This window comes from Lissotriton helveticus, chromosome 11 (assembly GCF_964261635.1).
Source record: "Lissotriton helveticus chromosome 11, aLisHel1.1, whole genome shotgun sequence".
NCBI lineage: Eukaryota > Metazoa > Chordata > Amphibia > Caudata > Salamandridae > Lissotriton > Lissotriton helveticus.
The window spans coordinates 201,480,247-201,499,444 of NC_136072.1; the positions used below are offsets into that span (position 1 = coordinate 201,480,247).

The 19,198-nt window shown below is 44.4% G+C and overlaps 1 protein-coding gene across 1 annotated transcript in view; it reads left to right on the top strand.

Annotated features, from left to right (window-relative positions):
* The window catches only part of VEPH1 (ventricular zone expressed PH domain containing 1), a 1,476,213-nt gene that overhangs the window by 1,073,057 nt on the left and 383,958 nt on the right, over positions 1-19,198 (top strand). The window contains 1 exon segment of the mRNA XM_078667132.1: positions 15,980-16,097. Coding sequence (XP_078523258.1) covers positions 15,980-16,097 — 118 coding nt within the window.

Below are 19,198 nucleotides of genomic sequence, written 5' to 3' on the forward strand. Positions count from 1 at the left end.
CAAAATGACTAAATAAATCAATAAAAAGCTTAAATTAGGTCTTACACATGGATTAGATTACCATCCAGAAGACTGATTTCTAGTATTTTGCTTCAAAGACATAATATATTATACCTTACTGGGTCTGAGGTACAAAAGCCCCACAGTTAGAGAGCAGTGCTCTCTGAAATGAATCCCTTTATCTTAAGGGCTTGACCACTTTCTATAACGATTAAAATCCTGCAATATGTACTATAACTGGTTTGAGTTAGGGTGTGTTCAACATAAGGCATTTAACCTCTTTTGGCACTGAATGTGTGCATAAGGTCTAACTCCAAACCTAATCTCCAGGAGATAAAGCTTGCATTATACTACCTGGCAATCTATCTTGTGGCCTCTATACCAAGATAGGCATTTTATAACCCACTGGGAATTCCTTGCAACCCTCAAAGATTATCTGTGTATGCGCAAAGTGTACCATTTTATTTAGAATGCCTGCACGTCCCTGTTTTCCTCTTCCCTGCCCAAGTGACAGCTATTAATTCCTAATATTGGTAGCCAGTCCTGTGACCCTGCACCATTCACATACATGTCCTATGATGTCACTGAACTAAAATGCTTTTGGCGCTCCTGAAACTGTTTCTTCCCAAGATGTCTGCCGACACTTCCTGGTTTGAAGTGTTGACAGCCAATCAAATCTCAGCATGAGATCGGGAATGGTCACGGATCCTCCAAGTCTCTATAGATTTCTTTAAATAACTCAAAACTACTGAACGGATTTACACTAAATAACAAAAAGGCACATCCCTGGTCCAACATCTACCTTCCTGCCAAATTTAATATAATTCTGTTCAGCAGTTTGGGCTGTAGCCATTGTCTAAAAGTCCTATGGAATTTAACATGGAGAAAATGAGCTTTTAAGCAGCCCTAGTTCCATGCCCCCCACTTGATGGATCACCCGAAATGTTCAAGATAGCAGACGAATGGAGCCTTGTATAAAATTTGAAGATTTTGTGAAGATTCATCAAACGGTGAAGTTATTGGCAAATCAAAAACTGTCTTCCTATGGTAAATACATTCTAACTATAACTACCTACTGCTGACTGCCATTAGGGAATATATATGAATGGAGAGTGGCATTGCCCTCGCGGTTATGAAGTTGCAGAATGTCTCTGCCAGAAAATGAATTGAACCTGCGAAGGCAGGAAAAGGTGATTTACAAACTTTTTACTTTGAGGTAATGATTTGAAAGGAAGATGTTGAAGATGTGACATTTTTTGGATTACCATTTCAAAGCATTATAGGAGTTGTGGTCCAATATATAATTAATTAAAAGAAAACTGGCATTGAAACCTAATTGCATATAACAGTGATGATATGATGGATTGATTATCTAATAATATTGTTGACATTTCGAATTACACTGTTATACGTGAAGTCTTGCTGCAAATGGATCACTACCACTTTAAACACACTGCTGAACGGACATTTTACAGTCCTTCATCACTTCCTGAAAAACAAAGCAGAAAAGACTTTCTGGCTGCTCGCTCTGACCTTTGGCATATGATTAAGGCTTGTAAAGAGTTGAAACTTGTTATGCTGGAGCACTTGCCAGAACAAAGAATGTTTCTGTGAGAGCAGATATAATATATATATATATATATATATATATATATATATATATATATATATATATATATATATATTCACTGAAAAAACCATAGGTTATAGACCATATATAGTTAGGAATTAGCATTTAAAAAACCTTATTTTACTCACACAAAACCATTGAAATTCCATATATAGTTAGTTGCACTAACTATATATCGCGCACCCGCAATCCACTGCTGATCATGTCACATATTACATCATTCATGACATGGTCAGTGACATCACTGATGACATCACTGATGACATCTCAAATGACATCACTGATGACATCACTGATGACATCATCTAGTGTCTGTGTGTTTTTGTAAAGTTAAAATATGTTTTACATATTGAAGAATGAGTGGATGTATGGAAGACTGAGTGTGTGTGTGGCTGGCTGGGAGGTGTGTGACTGTGCATATCAATGTGTACTTGTATCAGTGATTGTATAAGAGAGTAAGTATGTGTTAGTTTATGTGTGAAAAGTATGGTGTTCTGTGTTTAACTGTATAGATGAGGAAATCGAAGTGTGATTGATTCTTCACAGGACTGACTAGGTGTATGAGTGCATATGATAGTGTTGTAATAATGAGTGACTGTATTTATGAGTGATTGTATGGGTGAATGAGTGAATGTGTGTGTAGACGTAGGAATCAGTGAGTGCGTATGTAGTAACTGGTATTGGTGTGTCATGATGTCATCAGTGATGTCATTTGAGATGTCATCAGTGATGTCATCAGTGATGTCATTTGAGATGTCATCAGTGATGTCATCAGTGATGTCACTGACCATGTCATGAATGATGTAATATGTGACATGATCAGCAGTGGATTGCGGGTGCGCGATATATAGTTAGTGCAACTAACTATATATGGAATTTCAATGGTTTTGTGTGAGTAAAATAAGGTTTTTTAAATGCTAATTCCTAACTATATATGGTCTATAACCTATGGTTTTTTCAGTGAATTTTCAAGGTTTTGTAAATGCTAATTCCTAACTATATATGGTCTATAACCTATGGTTTTTTCAGTGAATTTCATAGGTTTTTTAATAGCAAATCTTTATAAAAATAATACATTTTAAATCTAATTTTATATTTTATAATTTTTTTATTTTTTTTTAATATTATTTTTAGTGCGCTCCCGGGGCGCGGACAGGTGAACGCACGGGTAAGCGCAATCTGGCGGCGCGCCCCGAGGCGCGTACTAATGCGCGTCCCGGAAGCGCTATTGCCGAGAACGAAAACAACATCGTGACGTATCGCGTAGCCGCCACGCCTTGCGTCATAAGACACGTATCGCGTAGCCGCGAGATGCGTCTTATGACGCACCGCGTAAGCGCACCCGGAAGCGCATACGATCGCGCAACGTAAGCGCCCCGATGCGCTTACGATACACGCCCGGGACGCGCCCCGGGCGCGTAGCGTAAGCGCGTCAAACCATGTGACTTTAAAATAACACTTTTCATTGGTTCAGAACTTTTTTTTTTCCAAATTGTGTGAAACCCACCCATTTCTCTCACTATTGCTTTGTACTTGGAGAGAGCAAGAGCTGTTGTGTCTACTCTATCTCCTACTTTTCTGATCTCCAGCAATGGCTGCAAGAGAGTCATCCAGCAGTGATTCAGAGGGATTTTTGGATGAGGACCCTCCTCAGCAAAAGAAAAAAACCCATTTCATTTGGAAATTTTACGACATCCCAGAAGGACAGAAAAAAGTCAACGCTCCCAAAGTAACATGCAAAATATGTGGGAGTAGTTTATCCAGAGGCAATCCTCTGAAAAAATATAGTTTTGGCAATGCCAATTTGATCCGGCATGTCAAAAGAAGACACCCTAACAACTTTGCCAGGGAGAGTGTCAGAGAGCTGGCACGGAATGTACCAACAGATGGCGGCAGCACCTCCACTGGTGGAGCAACACCTTCGGGACCACCCCGTGGAAGAATGATCCCTAACATTCAGCCGGTGTTTGCGGGCATCAAATTTTTGTGCGCAGAGTGTGACGAACTGCTCTGCTATGGGGAGCAGAGTGTTGAACTGATTGCCCTAAAGAAACAGCAACACCGCTGCTCTTCCAGTCCCTAAATTTTCAATTTTTTTTGCTCCTGTTGAGCAGTTTTGGAATCCTTGTTTTTGTTTTTCCCTTGAAAAAAATACAAAAAAAATATAAAATTGTTTTAAAAAGTCTAAAAAAATATAAAACAAAAAAAACAAAAAAAAAATATATATAAAACAACAAAATGAAAAAAAAAGTTCTTTTCAGAACTACCTCCAATTTTTAAAAAGAAGCTTTATTTTTTTAAAAGTCTGTCATTTTTAATCTCCATGGTACGCTCCCCCGTACGCTCCCCGGTGCGCGTACCGGGCGCTCACCCCCGCGAAAATCGATTTTTTTTTAATTTATTTTTTTCACCCGCGGGAGCCTTTTATGGCCCCCACATGAAACCTAGGGGGTCAGGGGGTGTGTACCCTGCTCCCTCTTGCTCATTTCCCCCTTTGATTTTTGCCACCTCTTGTGTCTCAATCCTACCGAGACACAAGATGGCGGCCGCTGCGGACTGTTTCGAATGTTTATAGACACCCGAGAACCAATCAGCTTGCCGTGCGCAGATCGCGTGGCGCGCCTGGAGCGCTCCCCTGTACGCGTACGTGGGAGCGCTCCAGGCGCGGCTCTAGATATATATCTTTTTTTGAACGTTAATTTCTCAAAATCCACTGGAGCACATATATTGAGACCTACAAAAGGCACATCGGGCTACCAGTCCCTACAAATTTGCCAAGTTTCGTGCAAATCCATTCAGCCGTTCAGGCTAAAAATGAGGCTAACCGCCCTATGGAAAACTCAATGTTAAAAACACGTTTTGGGACCCCCCTTTTTTCTCGGCCCCCCCTGGACCAACTCCCCCCAAATTTCCAGTGGCTGCTCAGAAACAAAATGTTCCATTTTGCTGAAAATTTCAGCCAATTCCGTCCACAAACGCCAAAGTTATTAGACATAGAATTTTCAAAAATCCCATAGGGAAAAAATCCTAACTATATATACCTACTGGCGACCGCCAGTAGGTAATATATATATATATATATATATATATATATATATATATATATATATAAAAAAAAATCAAGATATGTCAATGTGGAGAACTGGTCAATATTTTTGCTATGATGCTTTGGTACCACAATATTTTGTACATATCAGAAAAATACTCACCTACTCACAAAAATATTTTGTGATGCTTGCCTGGATTTCCAGTTATAAATCACATGTAGGATAGTTGTAAGTAAAAAGTACTGACAGAAACATATTTCTGAATTGGGGGTCATTTCGCTTGTTTCAACCAAACTGGAACCTGAATCACCAGTCTCCATCATTTTTAAATGGGAGACCAGGATGCCTTATTTTGCCATAACAATTGTGATGAGTAACCCATCCACCAAACTCTAAATCAGACTATGAGGTCAAACTAGGAAATGATGTCACATGACATTTGATATCAAGGTTCTTATAGACATCATGGCTTTGAGATGTCTCAGGCAGTGATCATTTAATGGGCCAAGAAGATTCAAAATGAAAGAAAAATATAAGTAATAATAGTAACAGAAAAAGAAACTTGACTAAATTGCAAACGCTCCCATTCAGACTACCAACTATACAAAAGGAATATGACACAGGTTGGCTGGGCACATGTAGCAAAGATATTATGCAGAGTGGAAGTAATCACTGCAACACATATGTATATTTGGGCAAAATATGTAAAGCAAAAAGATGCATTTTTATTGCAAATGCAATTTTTCTCTATAATAAGTAATTGTAAATAGGTGACCCTCCATCCACACTGCATGTTGACTCACTCACAAATCTGCCCAGAAAGCCTTTGTTTGAAGATGATGGTTGTAAAAATGTACTGTGATCTACCTCACAGCCTCCCAATGTAAAAACAATAGTATAATTCTAATACATTTATTACAATTCAATTTTGAATCTACCAAACTATCAACAGCATTTTACAAGCTGAGTGAGCAACTGTGATGTGACTCACTATGAAAATAGTGTCAGTTCAAGTCATCTGATGTTTATACATTTTGTATTTTCCTTCTCAAATTATCCTCAATGTCATAAACAGACTTAATGGTGCCTACTTCTGAGATGGAATCAATTCCTTATGCACCACTTGATAGCATAACAGTTTGCTGTTTGTTATGTTGCTGTGGATTTCAAAACATTTTAATGCTTCAGTCATTTACCCATGACTGGGAACAAAGCCAGATCCAGAGAACGGAGGCAAGGAGAGTAATCAGGCTGTGACCAATTTCCCTGCCAAGCACAATGAGTGATGGAAAACCCTAGCGTTTCACTAGGCAGGTCATCACAAATCAATGTCTGGAGACTTCCAGCTCCAAAAGAGAATCATATGTCCCTTAATCATGGAAGTGCATCAAGTAGGAAAATAGAGTCTCAGTCTGCAGTCAAGACATTAAAACCCCTTGCAGGTATCTAAGTATCCACTAAAGAACAAAAGGTGACCAATGAGAGCCACGTTGTCCTGATCATTAAGGCCTGCACCCACATAGTCTACCCCACATAAAATGTGGAATTTAAAGGACTTTGAACCAGACGCCGCATCACTCAGGTTGCCTGAATCAACCAGCAGCACGTGACATGTGCCACACCAGTGGGAGACTTGAACAGACAGCTGTACTTCCAGAATCAAGAGACCAGGAGAGTTCAATGAGCTCAGCTGAATGACAGAACATTCAAGGCAGCAGATTTCAATGCCGTCTTTTGAAAAGACCCAGCAAGCATATCTCTGATAAGTCAATGGAAAAGAGACAACCACACTAAAGGGTACCTCAAAGACTTAAAGAGCCCCATCATAGTCCTTGGCCTGAAAAGCAAGCAAAAAGGTAACTGTCCCTTTCAGAAAATACATATCTAAATGACCTCCAAGAACCAAAGAACTGCAGCTCATCAGCAGGGACATTGGGACCTAACACCTGTGAGGCATCATAATGCCCAAACCTATTGTTTAAGTAGCTTTAAAACAGCAGTATTCCAGTAGTGTCACTAAGATTTTTTGTCCACAATCAATCTTATTGAAAAGTGGGTCGCATCCACGTATATTGTAAATGCACAAATCTCCAGCAAAGACACAGACCACCCAGTGTATGTCTCTGTGAGCTTCAGCTAGGGAATCCTCAATGCAGAAGTATCTCCCAAGACTATTGCATGATTACTACGTTTGTAATGAGGGGAAACAAAAGTACCAGAAGGCAAAGTAAAAAGAATGAACAGACATGGGTCAAATGATCATCTCATGTTCCTTAAGTGAGAAGACTAATCAGTGCATCACGACTTGGATGATCTGGTTTATGACAGCATGTTTGGATCATGCCCTTAGCCTGGACAGAGCAGAAGAGCAACACTTCCCTATATACCTTTTGATTGATTCATTTGAACTTGATAGTTGAAAACAAGTCGTCTACATGTCTTAAAACCATTATACACCCTATCCTGTTTGTTTTTTCTGACCTCTTTATGCTTAGTCTCCAGTGAATTTATCTATCTGTTGGTCTACAGAAATTGATGATCTTTTAGCAAGAGATATCTATGGCAGAGCCTAACTTTGTTTAAAAAAGTACACACAAACAGTAACTTCTACTACCGTGAAGGTGGATATTGCACCCTTGCACTAATCTAAATGGTTACCATACATGCCAACAGTTTGGAGCAGACCACATACAAATGTAGAAAACAAAATTGGTTGATTTTAATTTCCCCTCTAATTTACATTGAAGTGAAGGATGTTTTAAGTGAGAGAAAGCTAAAGGAACATTTTATCGAATAATTGTGAGTTTCCTCCTGAACCTAGAGTTTTGGCACGTAGGAGATCCTGGTGTTGGTGGCACTCGGTTATAGTTCCTCAGTAGAGGCCTTTTAATTTACAATCCGACGAGCAAGTCCGCCTTCCCTTCAAAGGGTCACCCAGTCACTTGGATCTTGAGTCTAAGGAATGTGACAGATGGTGAAAAAGTCTATGGCCATTACAGTGTGTACAGGAGTCTGGGTTTCTTGCAGTGTACATTCATACATGAGGACATGACAGCCTGACTATCCTTTATCACCCCTCCCTCCCCATTATTAGGGTTAAATGGTGGGTGGGGAACTCTCCATCCATTAACCTGTAGTGCAGGTTACCCACTGCTCTTCTAAACCCATCCGTATCCCTCTTGCTGCATTTCTGACTGCACAGCCATGAGTTGAACAAGACACCCTTCCGTTGGCAGGTAGGTGACATTCAGGTGCAGGCCTTGAATTTGGACAAAGATCATGCAAATGACTTCAGGGGAGGTTGATCTGGCCCATGGCAGCACTGCAGACTGACTAGGTGAAGGAGTATGTTTACACGGCAGACATGCAAGGGACTGTCAGTCTCACTTTTCCATAATATCGGTATGCATTGAGACAGAAGATGTGGATCCTGATGCATCATGATCAGGAAACACATCAGGAAGATCCTGGAGACGTTTTCCTCTGTGTTTCCAACGGTCAGGTTTATTTTCCACATTGGAAATAATTCAGGAGATATGAACAAGATGGTGAGTAATTCCTATTGTATATCAGTCAACGTGACTAGGATCCCACTGCTTGGTGATGTTGTGGGGCAGAGAAGAGATCTTGTATGGTGCCCTCTGGCTGTCTAACACAGCCTTTAATGGCACTTTGGAAATGTCTTTGAGTAACACGTCTAGGTAGGCAAGCTCAGAGATGGACACGCCTGCCCTGAATTATGTTTATCCTTGTAGAGTTGAAAGTCAGCTATGGTTGCTTGTCAGATCTTCTGGGAAAGCTCATGCTAAAAAGGTAGTGATGGATATGTCATAGATTAAACTTAATAGACTGTATCCCATACATTTAAATTAGAATTTATTGCCCAAACCCTTTACTTTATTCTGCTCAGAATTATGATTAGAAGTATTTCAGTGTATGGTGGCATGTAAGTATGAAATCTAATATTTAATTGCCTTTTTTACATGTTAGTAAAGTGTTCCTCTTTCCGTCACTTTGAATATATGATGAGGATGTAAGACAAAATCAAATTAGATATCATGGAATAACATGAAGGATTTTGGCGTAAAGCAAACCATCTACATCACAGCTGCAAACAAATCCCTGCAAAAACTACCAACCTAGAAACAAACAGACTTCAAAACCCTTGGACATTAACAAATTTCTGATTGGTCAGGCACCAAGTAACCAATCCAGATTGTTCACATTTTACCAGGTGGTCAGATGCTTCAGGGCAGTAAGATGTTATCACTTCGGAAATCAAGGTACAACCGATTTGAGGGAAAATGCCTACATCTACACTTTAAACTTCCAGTCTGTCTCTCCTTTGCCTGAAATCAGAAGACATCGAATTTGGAAGAACCTTGAAAACGTACCCATTGTGGTCTGCTGAATATCTACAATGGCCTCTTGCCAATTACTAATATGGCAGCTAGAAGCCTTATGTGACACCACGCTGCTCAAGTGATGGGGGAAGGGAGCATGCTACATTTTGTGCTGGTACGAAAATTAACCTTAGCCTCTGGGTGCTTGGACACCAATACACCTGTGATCTACAATTCCTGTTGACTTAGTACATTTGCAAAATTGTAGCAGATATTTGGAAGAAGTGGGCATTGTTTAGGTAAAGTAGACATTGGCAGAAACACGAGCACATAATAATAATAATAATAATAATAATAATAATAATAATAATAATAATAATAATAATAATAATAATAATAATAATAATACACCTGGCGCACTTGCAGAATAAAAGAACACAGAAAATTCTTTCAGATGGATTGTGTAATAATTCTTACCACTGTGATCTGGAAGTGAGTCCGTGTTATAACACAGGAATTACATAGAATACTGAATTTACTGTTTTCCTAAAACGTATTACAAGCAGATAAAATATATTTAGATTTCAGCTCCTTCTGCTTGGCTCCTTCCACCCCTTACTAGGCCCAGAAGAAAGTTTTGTTACCTCAGCATAATGGCGCATAATTTCCAGTGTTGGACTTGGCCCTTTCTGCAGGATCATCTCCAAACTTTTTGCCTTTACACTCAATTTCGTTGCTGAATTTGTTTTTGCTGGCCTTAAGACTAGGTGCATTTTACTACTGCTAACCAGTGCTTAGGTGCTTACGCTCTCACCTTAAAACATGGTAACATTGACTTAGACCCAATTGGCATATTTAATTTACTTTTAAGTCCCTAGTAAAGTGTACTACATGTATCCAGGGCCTGAAATTAAATGCTAATAGTGGGCCTGAAGCAATGATTGTGTCACCCATTTAATTAGCCCTTTAAGCATGTCTCAGGACTGCCATTGCAGAGTCTACCTGTGCAGTTTAAACTTCCATTACGACCCCGCAAAATAAACCTTTTGCCAGGCCAAAACCTTCAGTTTTCATACATAAAATTCACCACTAGGATGAGCCCTGGACAGCCCAGAGGGCAGGGGGGAGTGCATTTAAAAAGTAGTGTATGTACTGATGATTTTTACATTTCCTGGTAGTGGAAAAACTCTTAAATTAGTTTTTCACAACTAAAGGCCTATCCCTCCCATAGTATAACACTATCAATCAATCAATCAATCAGTACATTTGTAGAGCGCGCTACTCACCCATGAGGGTCTCAAGGCGCTGAAGGGAGGGGGGTGCCGCTACCACTCGAATAACCAGGTCTTGAGGTGTTTCCTGAAGGTGAGATGGTCCTCGGTCAGCCGTAGGTGTGCGGGGAGGGAGTTCCATGTCTTCGCTGCCAGGTAGGAGAACGATCTTCCTCCTGTGGTGGTTCTGCGGATCCTGGTGACGCTGGCGAGGGCGAGGCTGGTGGAGCGGAGCTGGCGGGTGGGGGTGTAGAACGAGAGGCGGTTGTTGAGGTATTCGGGGCCCGTTTTGTGGAGCGCTTTGTGTGCGTGGGTGAGCAGCCTGAATGTGATCCTCTTGCTGACGGGGAGCCAGTGCAGGTTTATCAGGTGGGCGGATATGTGGCTGTGGCGAGGGATGTCGAGGATGAGCCGTGCAGGGGTGTTCTGTGTGTGCTGAAGGCGTTTCTGCAGTTTGGCTGTGGTTCCTGCGTATAGGACGTTCCCTTAGTCCAGTCGGCTGGTGACGAGGGCCTGGGTGACCGTCTTTCTGGTTTCGGTGGGGATCCATCAGAAGATCTTCCGGAGCCTGCGCAGGGTGTTAAAACACGAGGATGAGACTGCGTTGACTTGCTTGGTCATCGTGAGGGAGGAGTCCAGGATGAAGCCCAGGTTGCGTGCGTGGTCCGTGGGTTTAGGTGCGGTGCCCAGCGTTGTGGGCCACCAGGAGTCGTCCCAGGCGGATGGGGATTGTACGAGGATGAGGACCTCCGTCTTGTCCGAGTTGAGCTTCAGATGGCTGTGCTTCATACATTCTGCGACATCTTTCATTCCATCCTGGAAGTTGGCTTTGGCAGTGAGAGGGTCTTTGGTGAGGGAGAGTATCAGTTGGTTGTCGTCGGCGTAGGAGATGATGTTGATGTTGTGTTTGCATGCGATGGTGGCGAGGGGGCTCATGTAGATATTGAAGAGGGATGGGCTGAGTGAGGAGCCCTGGGGTACGCCGCAGATGATCTTGGTGGCTTCCGAGCGGAAGGGAGGCAGGCGGACTCTCTGGGTTCTGTCGGAGAGGAACGATGTGATCCAGTCCAGGGCCTTTCCTTGGATCCCAGTGTCGTGGAGGCGGGTTATTAGGGTGCAGTGGCAGACGGTTTCAAAGGCCGCCGAGAGGTCTAGGAGGATGAGAGCGGCTGTCTCTCCGTTGTCCATCAGGGTCCTGATGTCATCGTTGGCTGCGATGAGGGCGGTCTCAGTGCTGTGGTTGGCTCGAAATCCGGACTGGGATGGGTCGAGTGAGATGTTTTCTTCGAGGAATGCGGTCAGCTGTTTATTGGCGGTCTTCTAGATGACTTTAGCCGGGAAGGGTGGAGAGAGATGGGGCGGAAGTTCCTGAGGTCTTTGGGGTCCGCTGTTGGTTTTTTCAGGAGGGTGTTGATTTCTGCGTGTTTCCAGCTTCCGGGAAAGGTGGCTGACGTCAAGGAGCTGTTAATGACGTTCCGGAGGTGGGGTGCGATGATGGTGTTGGCTTTGTTGAAGATATGATGAGGGCATGGGTCGGAGGGGGAGCTGGAGTGGATGGTGTTCATGACACGGGTGGTGTCTTCAGTGCTGATGGGGGTCCATGCACTGAGGCTGGTGGTGGGGGTCGATGTTTTGGTGGCTGGAGGTGGAGTCTGGGGTCCGAAGCTGTCGTGTATATCTGCGATCTTGCGGTGGAAGAATGTGGCGAGGGAGTTGCAGAGGTCTTGTGACGGTGTGATGTCGTTGTTGCTGGCGCTGGGGTTGGAGAGCTCTTTGACGATGCTGAAGAGTTCCTTGCTGTTGTGGGTGTTGTTGTCCAGCCGCTCTTTGAACGATGTCCTTTTGGTGGTGCGGATCATCTGGTGGTATTCGCGGGTGGCGCTCTTGATGGCTCTCATGTTTTCTGATGTCCGTGTGTGGCGCCAGGCTTTTTCGAGGGTTCGGCAAGATTTCTAAGCAAATTTGAGGGCGTCTGTGAACCATGAGGTTTTTCTGTTGCTAGTCTTTCCTGGGGGTTTCTTCAGTGGAGCGAGGTCGTCGGCGCAGTTGGTGATCCACTGTGCGAGATTGTGTGCTGCGTCGTTGGTGTCTGGGGTGTCGATGGGTGGGTTTTGGCTCAACGATGTGGTCAGCTGGTCTGTGGTGATTTTGGTCCAGCATCTGCGGGGGATCTGTAGCATGTGGTGGTGGGATGTGGTCTTCATGAAGGTGAAGTGGATGCAGCTGTGGTCGGTCCAGTGTAGCCAGGTGGAGTGGCTGAAGGAGACGTGGTTGCTGGGGGAGAAGATGGGGTTGAGCGTGTGGCCAGCTAGATGGGTGGGCGTGTCCACCAGTTGCTTGAGTCCGAGGTTGCCGAGGTTGTCGAGTAGGGTGGTGGTGTTGTTGTCGTTGTTTTTCTCCAGGTGGAAGTTGAGGTCCCCTAGGAGGATGTACTCTGGTTAGGCTAGGGCATGCGGGCTGATGAAGTCGGCGATGGATTCGCTGAATTGTGTCCGTGGGCCCGGGGGTCTGTAGATCAGTGTTCCTCTGAGGGTGGTCTGGGGGTCGGTGTGGATCTGGAAGTGTAGGTTGTTCGCGGTGGTGAGTGTGTCTTCGGCGTTGGTCGTGACGCTGATGGTGCTTTGTTGACGCGGTCCTTCCGGGTGATTTTGTAGCCGTCCGGGATGGCTATGGCGATGTCGGGGGCTGAGGAGGCGTTCATCCAGGTTTCCGTGAGGAAGGTGACGTCTGGTGCTGTGGTATCAAGGAGTTCCCAGAGTTCGATGGTGTGTATGTGGACGGAGCGGGTGTTGAGGAGGATGCACTTGAGGTGGTTGTTGTTGTCGTTACTGCCTTTTTTGGGCTGGTTGCAGGTTCGGGGACAGGTGAATTTGCATGTTAGGCAGGTGAAGGGTCCGTGGGTGCGCTTCGGGGTGGCTCGGTGGCAGGCGGCAGGTCGTCCTGTGTTGAGTGCGGTGAAGGTGGCGGTGTCGTATCTCAGTCGGGTGTCCAGGCAACAGCTGGGGCTGGGGCCAGTGGTTCTGGCACTGAGCGCGGTCCAGGCATGGACGGGCGCAGACGGGCTTGCCTTTGGCGTGCCAGCGGCACGCCAGTGGCGCTCCTGCTGCGCGCGCCCGCTGCGCGGCCACCGTGCGGCCTCCATAAGGGGCGAAGTGTGAGGGAGGAACAGCTGGGAGGCGGGAGCAGGGCGGCCAATGGGCACGTGGCAGGGGGTACAGAAGGGAAAGGGGGCGGGGCCACGGGGAGCAGCGTCAGGGAGCGGGGGGGCACAGAGGGCCGCAAGGGGCGCCTAAATCACAGTACAATAGCCCAACACGAATACAAATGACAAAAGCAACTTACAATCACTAAAACACGATTACAGTTACCAGTGAAGAAAGGATGGCAGTGCAGAGGGGACTGGAGCACAGCCACCAGGGGTGAACCGGCGGAGCAGTGGGGCAGCGACTCGGGCAGATCAGGGGAGCTGTGCGGCGTGGGGAGCAGCCTGGGGTCAGGTCACCCGGCCTGGATGTTACCTGGCCGGCCTGGATGCTAGAGTTACCTTATTATATTTTATAAGTGTAATTTCGAATTGGGAAGAGATAAGCAGTTCATGTTTGGTTTCTTTGGAATCACAATTTAAAACCTAACTTACAATGAAGTAGGATATTAAATTACAATTCTAAAAATGCCACTTTTAGAAAGTTGGCATTTTCTTGCCTTAGCCATTTGGTGCCTGTAGCTTGTCTGTGGTCACATGACTGGGTGTAGCTGACAGTCGGGCTTTGTGTATTTCTCCTAGAGAGCCACACACAATGGGAGCTTAGGTGAGACTGGAAGGGACATCCCTGGCAGGATTGACGGAACGAGCTGTGCACAGCCCCACTTAGACTTGAATAGGCTGTGTCCTTCCTCCACATAAAGGGCTGCACACCGCCTATACTTAGTCTGATGCCAGGGCAGGGAAGGCAGGGCATCTGTGCACTTCAAAAGCATACCTCTAGCAGTTTCTCCCCACTTCAAAGGTACAGTCATGTATAAAAGAAGGACCTGAGGCACCACCACTTCAGTACACTTCTGGACCTGTGGATACTTGCCAGTGCTGTGCTGCTACAAGGACTGCCACTCTGCTGAACTTCTAAAGGAACTGCTCCCCTGCCATGCTGACTTGTTGCCCGCTGCCTGCTTGCATGAAGAAGAAGAATCAGCCTGCAACTTCATCTTGAACCTAGGACCCCAGAGTGACTCAAAGGGCTAGTCGACTGGCATCCTGTTCTGAGCCTGAGGGACATAAAAGGCTCCCCAACCAGCTCCTGGATCCAGCTGCAGCACGTTCCTGACCCCCAAGTGGTGCCTCTCAGGTCTTGGACCCTTAGTGTGGCTCATGAATTCTTTAAATCGAACTTTTGGACTCTTTGCAGTCTCAAGGGGGCCCTTTGTACCGGAACCACACCGCTTGCACTGAAATTCAGCATGAGCCGCCGCCAGCCCCTCTCTTCGCACAGCAAGCATCGATTGCCCATGGAGGACTGCCTCTGCAAAGCATCAGCTTGCCCATCCACAATGCCCGGCCTGTTCTTTACACCACGCCGACCACCCTTTCTTCTGGCTACCCTCTCCAAAGCAAACCGGACTCTAGGCACAAAACATGAGAAGGGAAAACTTCAGCGGGTCTAATCTGGAACAGTATCCACACTCCATTGTGGTCGGCCTGAACTTTTGACTTTGAGCCGTCCAGCATGGCCAGATAGCTGCGGTTAGTTTTTTTTTTTTGCTTTTAGGTGCTATATTGCAATTTATTCTTTAAAAATGAATTACTCAGGTTCTCCTGAATGTTTTTTAAGTCATGTTGATCTTGTTTTATTAATTACAATGAGCTCTATTTTTATATCCTGGTGTGGGGTCTTTTTGTGTTAGTTTCACTTACTTACTGTTTGAAGCTTTGCACAAATACTTTACACATTACCTCTCAGTTAAGACTTCTCTGTGCCAAGCTACCAAGGGATTGAGCATAGGTTAATTTGGGCCTTGCTCTGACAAGGACTGTGGTTGATGCTTGACCAGGAGCCCCACCCCAGTCAACCACCAGCCCAATTTTTTACATCCAACATTTTGTGTTATGCCTGTTAGGTGTAATGCCCCAAACTATGCCATTACACCAAGTTGCGTAATTTTCCACCCATTTGTGGAGAAATCCTATTGAGGGAGCACAGTAACAACGCGAACATACAGAACCCAGTGGCTGTTGACAATGTCATGTGTGATTTAGCATTTATGTTTGGCATAAATGGATGGGAGGATTCATTTCACTCTAATTGTGGTAAAAATAATTGTGGTAAATGTCTGGTTTGTGGGTCATGTAATTTTGCATAAGATTCCCAATGTTTTGCATAATAAAGCAAAAGGAACTTACACAACCCTAACATCAGCACCAATAGGAAATTTGTAGATCAATTATGGGAAATATATATGTGCCTTTGTACATGAATCGTTTTTAATATTTACTTATGCACGAGTAGCTATGAGGAAGAGACCTTTGCTTGGACTCAAGTGATGCAGGGATCACGTCATTATGCTGTTACTATTTAGAAATCATGTATTAATAATATCTCTGAAGGTGTTGCCCATCTGATTTCATTTACACTGAGCTAAGATGTCAATGCCCTGCACGTCTCTCATTACTGCTCTCTTTTAATACTGGTGTAGGATTTGGACCACATACTGATGCATCTGGAAGAAGTGAGGTTCTTTGATTTGTTTGGCTTTGCAGAGGAAGCGGGTGCTTGGCAGTGCTTCATGTGCAACAATCCTGAGAAGGCAACAGGTAATAATTTCTCCCTCAATCCAAATTCCACTGTTACATTCATGTTCGACCTTGGGAATTCAACGTTATTGGGCTGGTTGATTCAATCATCCCCTCAACGCAATCATCATAATGAAGTTCCCTCACAACTCGAACAAAGGCATGTTGGCCTTTTCTAAAAAGAAGCCCTATTATGTATAGGGTGCACTTTCCCTGTTAGCGCCCGGCACACCTTAAAACAGGTGTACCAGGCGCAAACAGGAAAAGTGAGCCCTATTACATGGAATATGCTGCCCCCAGCGCAGACGCGAACTCTCGCTGCCCTGGGGGTATGTAATTCAGGTGAAAAATGAAGCGGCTGCTTTGATGCCGATCCGTGTTATTACATTGCAGGCTGCAACCTGCCTGCACTCTTAAATGGGATTAGAAGTCCCCTTTCAGGCGGGTGCAATGAGTGGCTGCACCCACCTGCAAGGGGATGTCTGAGGGGCCATGGATCCCCTTTACCTCATTCAGAGAGCTGCTTCCAGGAGTCACACTGACACTGTGCCGCCTTTTAGGTGGGGCACTTTCAGTGCGCGCTCTGACAGCTTTGTTGCCTCTGCGCCCGCGTCTATAATACGACGCGGGCGCATTGGCAAAGAGATTCCCTCATTTCCATGGGGCCACGCCCCCATGCAAATGAGGGAACGCCCTCTTGAAAAAGCGCTGGAGCTGTATGTGCACCAGCCCTTCCAGGATTACAGAAGGGGCTGCACAAGTGTCTATGGTCCCTTTGTAATACCAAAGTGCCCCGGGGCGCACAAAACGGGCGCAAATGCACATTGCGCCCCCGGGGCATTTTGTGTAATACTGCCCCAGTGTCTACATTAACTTCTTTGTTCGTTGTGGTTGTTGCCTCCAAATTCATATGATCTCTGTGTCTGGTACTGCTTCAATTTATTTAGTTTTGTACTCATGATTCCTGGAATGGTTTCCTGATTAATTGAACGCAAGCAGTGATTTTTCCTCAGAATATTTTTTTCTAACGAATCAAGGCTGTTTTTTCAAAAAGAATATATAATGAGTTCATGGAAGGTAATTTGAAGACTACATTGAAACATTTATATAAATATGGCAGTATATTATAAGTTTATGGTTTTGGGTTCTTCTTTATCTTTGGTGAAAAGCTGAGACTGCTGCTGGGTGTATGTGGAACCATCCTTTCGAGCGTGACTGTTGATGTGGCACATTTTTTAATAAAGTTTTGGGGAAATGTATGGCAGAGGACCTATGTAGTATATATGCAGGGTCACTGGAATTATGCGGGGGCTGAATGATGTGGAAGGGTTGACTGAATTATGCAGCAAGAAAAGGCTACTTATGCATCATAGACCAGCACATTTTGTTATAATGTTACTTCATTATTCTTTTCATTTTTACACTTTTATAATACTGTCTGGGCATTGGTTGCACCTCCTTAGTGTCAATTTAACTCCTACAAATACCAATTAGCTACAGAAATGTGTCCAATCAACCCTTGCAAAAAAAACTTCCACTGTGAAGCAACATGTGTCACTGCCTTTTTAGTAACTTTTGAATCGTTTGAGATGAAAGCAATTTTTTGCTAAAAGCAGCAGATTGTGCAACCAATGATGGATTATGTATCATATGCAGCAAATCTATAGCTATGCAAAAAACGCCACAGCCACCTAATCGCATAATTCCAGTGCCACTTTATATATGTCAGCTCAATGGATGTCTTTCATCCCAAAGTGTTGATATGTTGCCGTGCAAGAGGGATAATCAGAGATCCAGGAATGGGTGAACTGATCTTTTTAGGCAAGGCATCAGATCCCTGACCTAACCAGAAGATACCAAACAGACAGAATTCCCCACGCAATCCCCTGCAGTATCCATGGACATGTTTTAGGGGGACTTGAGAATTTGGTGCACACAAGGAGACAGTTGTGGTGCAGAGTGAGTGCCAGGTTTGTTGCATCTGGTTGCCAAAACCATTTTGTTTTCAAGAAGCATCCTCCAAAAGCTGGAGTTTTCTTGAAAACAGAACAAAACAATTGCCCTGACCAACTGAAAGGTTCTACTCTTGCATGGGTGCCATTCTGCATTTTTCCTACCCATGATCACTATTCTTCGCACTTGATTGAAAAGACAAGGGGACCCAGCGGGTAGCTATGGACCATGGGTATCAGTTAAGTTTAAACAGACTAAGGTCCTAAGCGTATACCAATTAATAAACCAATGATATATAGACCACAATAGGCTCTATATATTTCTAGTCCTTGTCCAGCCGGACAGGGAATTTTTATTAGTCAGATAAATAGAATCTTGTATCAATTATATTAGTACAACAACAAATCATTGTAGTAAAGCACACTCCTGTGCTGTACTGTAGAGAAAAGGATAGAGGAGAGGAAAGGGTGTTTCAGGCAAAGGAAAAGAGCAGACAGGGTACTGTTTGAGTCAGAAGTTAACAGTATCACCTGAAGTGGTACATACAAATACAGATATACATTAAATCACTGTATGTCCACTCAAAGGAGTAGACGTTTCGATACCGTGCTCGAATTATCAAGGGATCATCTTCAGGACTTAAATAATTATTTTGCCTGGATTATAGGTTAAGATAAGCCTCTTATGGGAGGAGGGGAAAATAGATTTCGCTGCAATGGCGCGGGGATGGCGACGAATTTGGGGCTTCCCTTTTCAGTGCAGGCTGGCGCTCTGTGAGCGTAGCCGGGGCTCGGTTGTACGAGAACGCAGGCGCTTCGGTTGGGTTCAGATCGGATAGGAACCCTCCGTGGTTTTGACCAGCAGTCGTAGGGGTCAGTGGTCGGTGAAATTTCAAAATCCTTGTGTTTGTAAGGTTATATGAACCTTAAACATGCTTTCGGGGAGAATTGTACACTCCTTAAAAGTTGGCCGGCGGCGGGAGGCGGTCGGATGAATCAACGATCAACGGTGCCGGGGACATCAATGATTCTTCTGTCTGCGCGCAGACAGAAGAATCATTGATGTCCCCGGCACCGTCCGGACTCTACGGATCGTTGATTCATCCGACCTCCTCCCGCCGCCGCCCATCGAGCCGACCAACTTTTAAGGAGTGTACAATTCTCGGATGA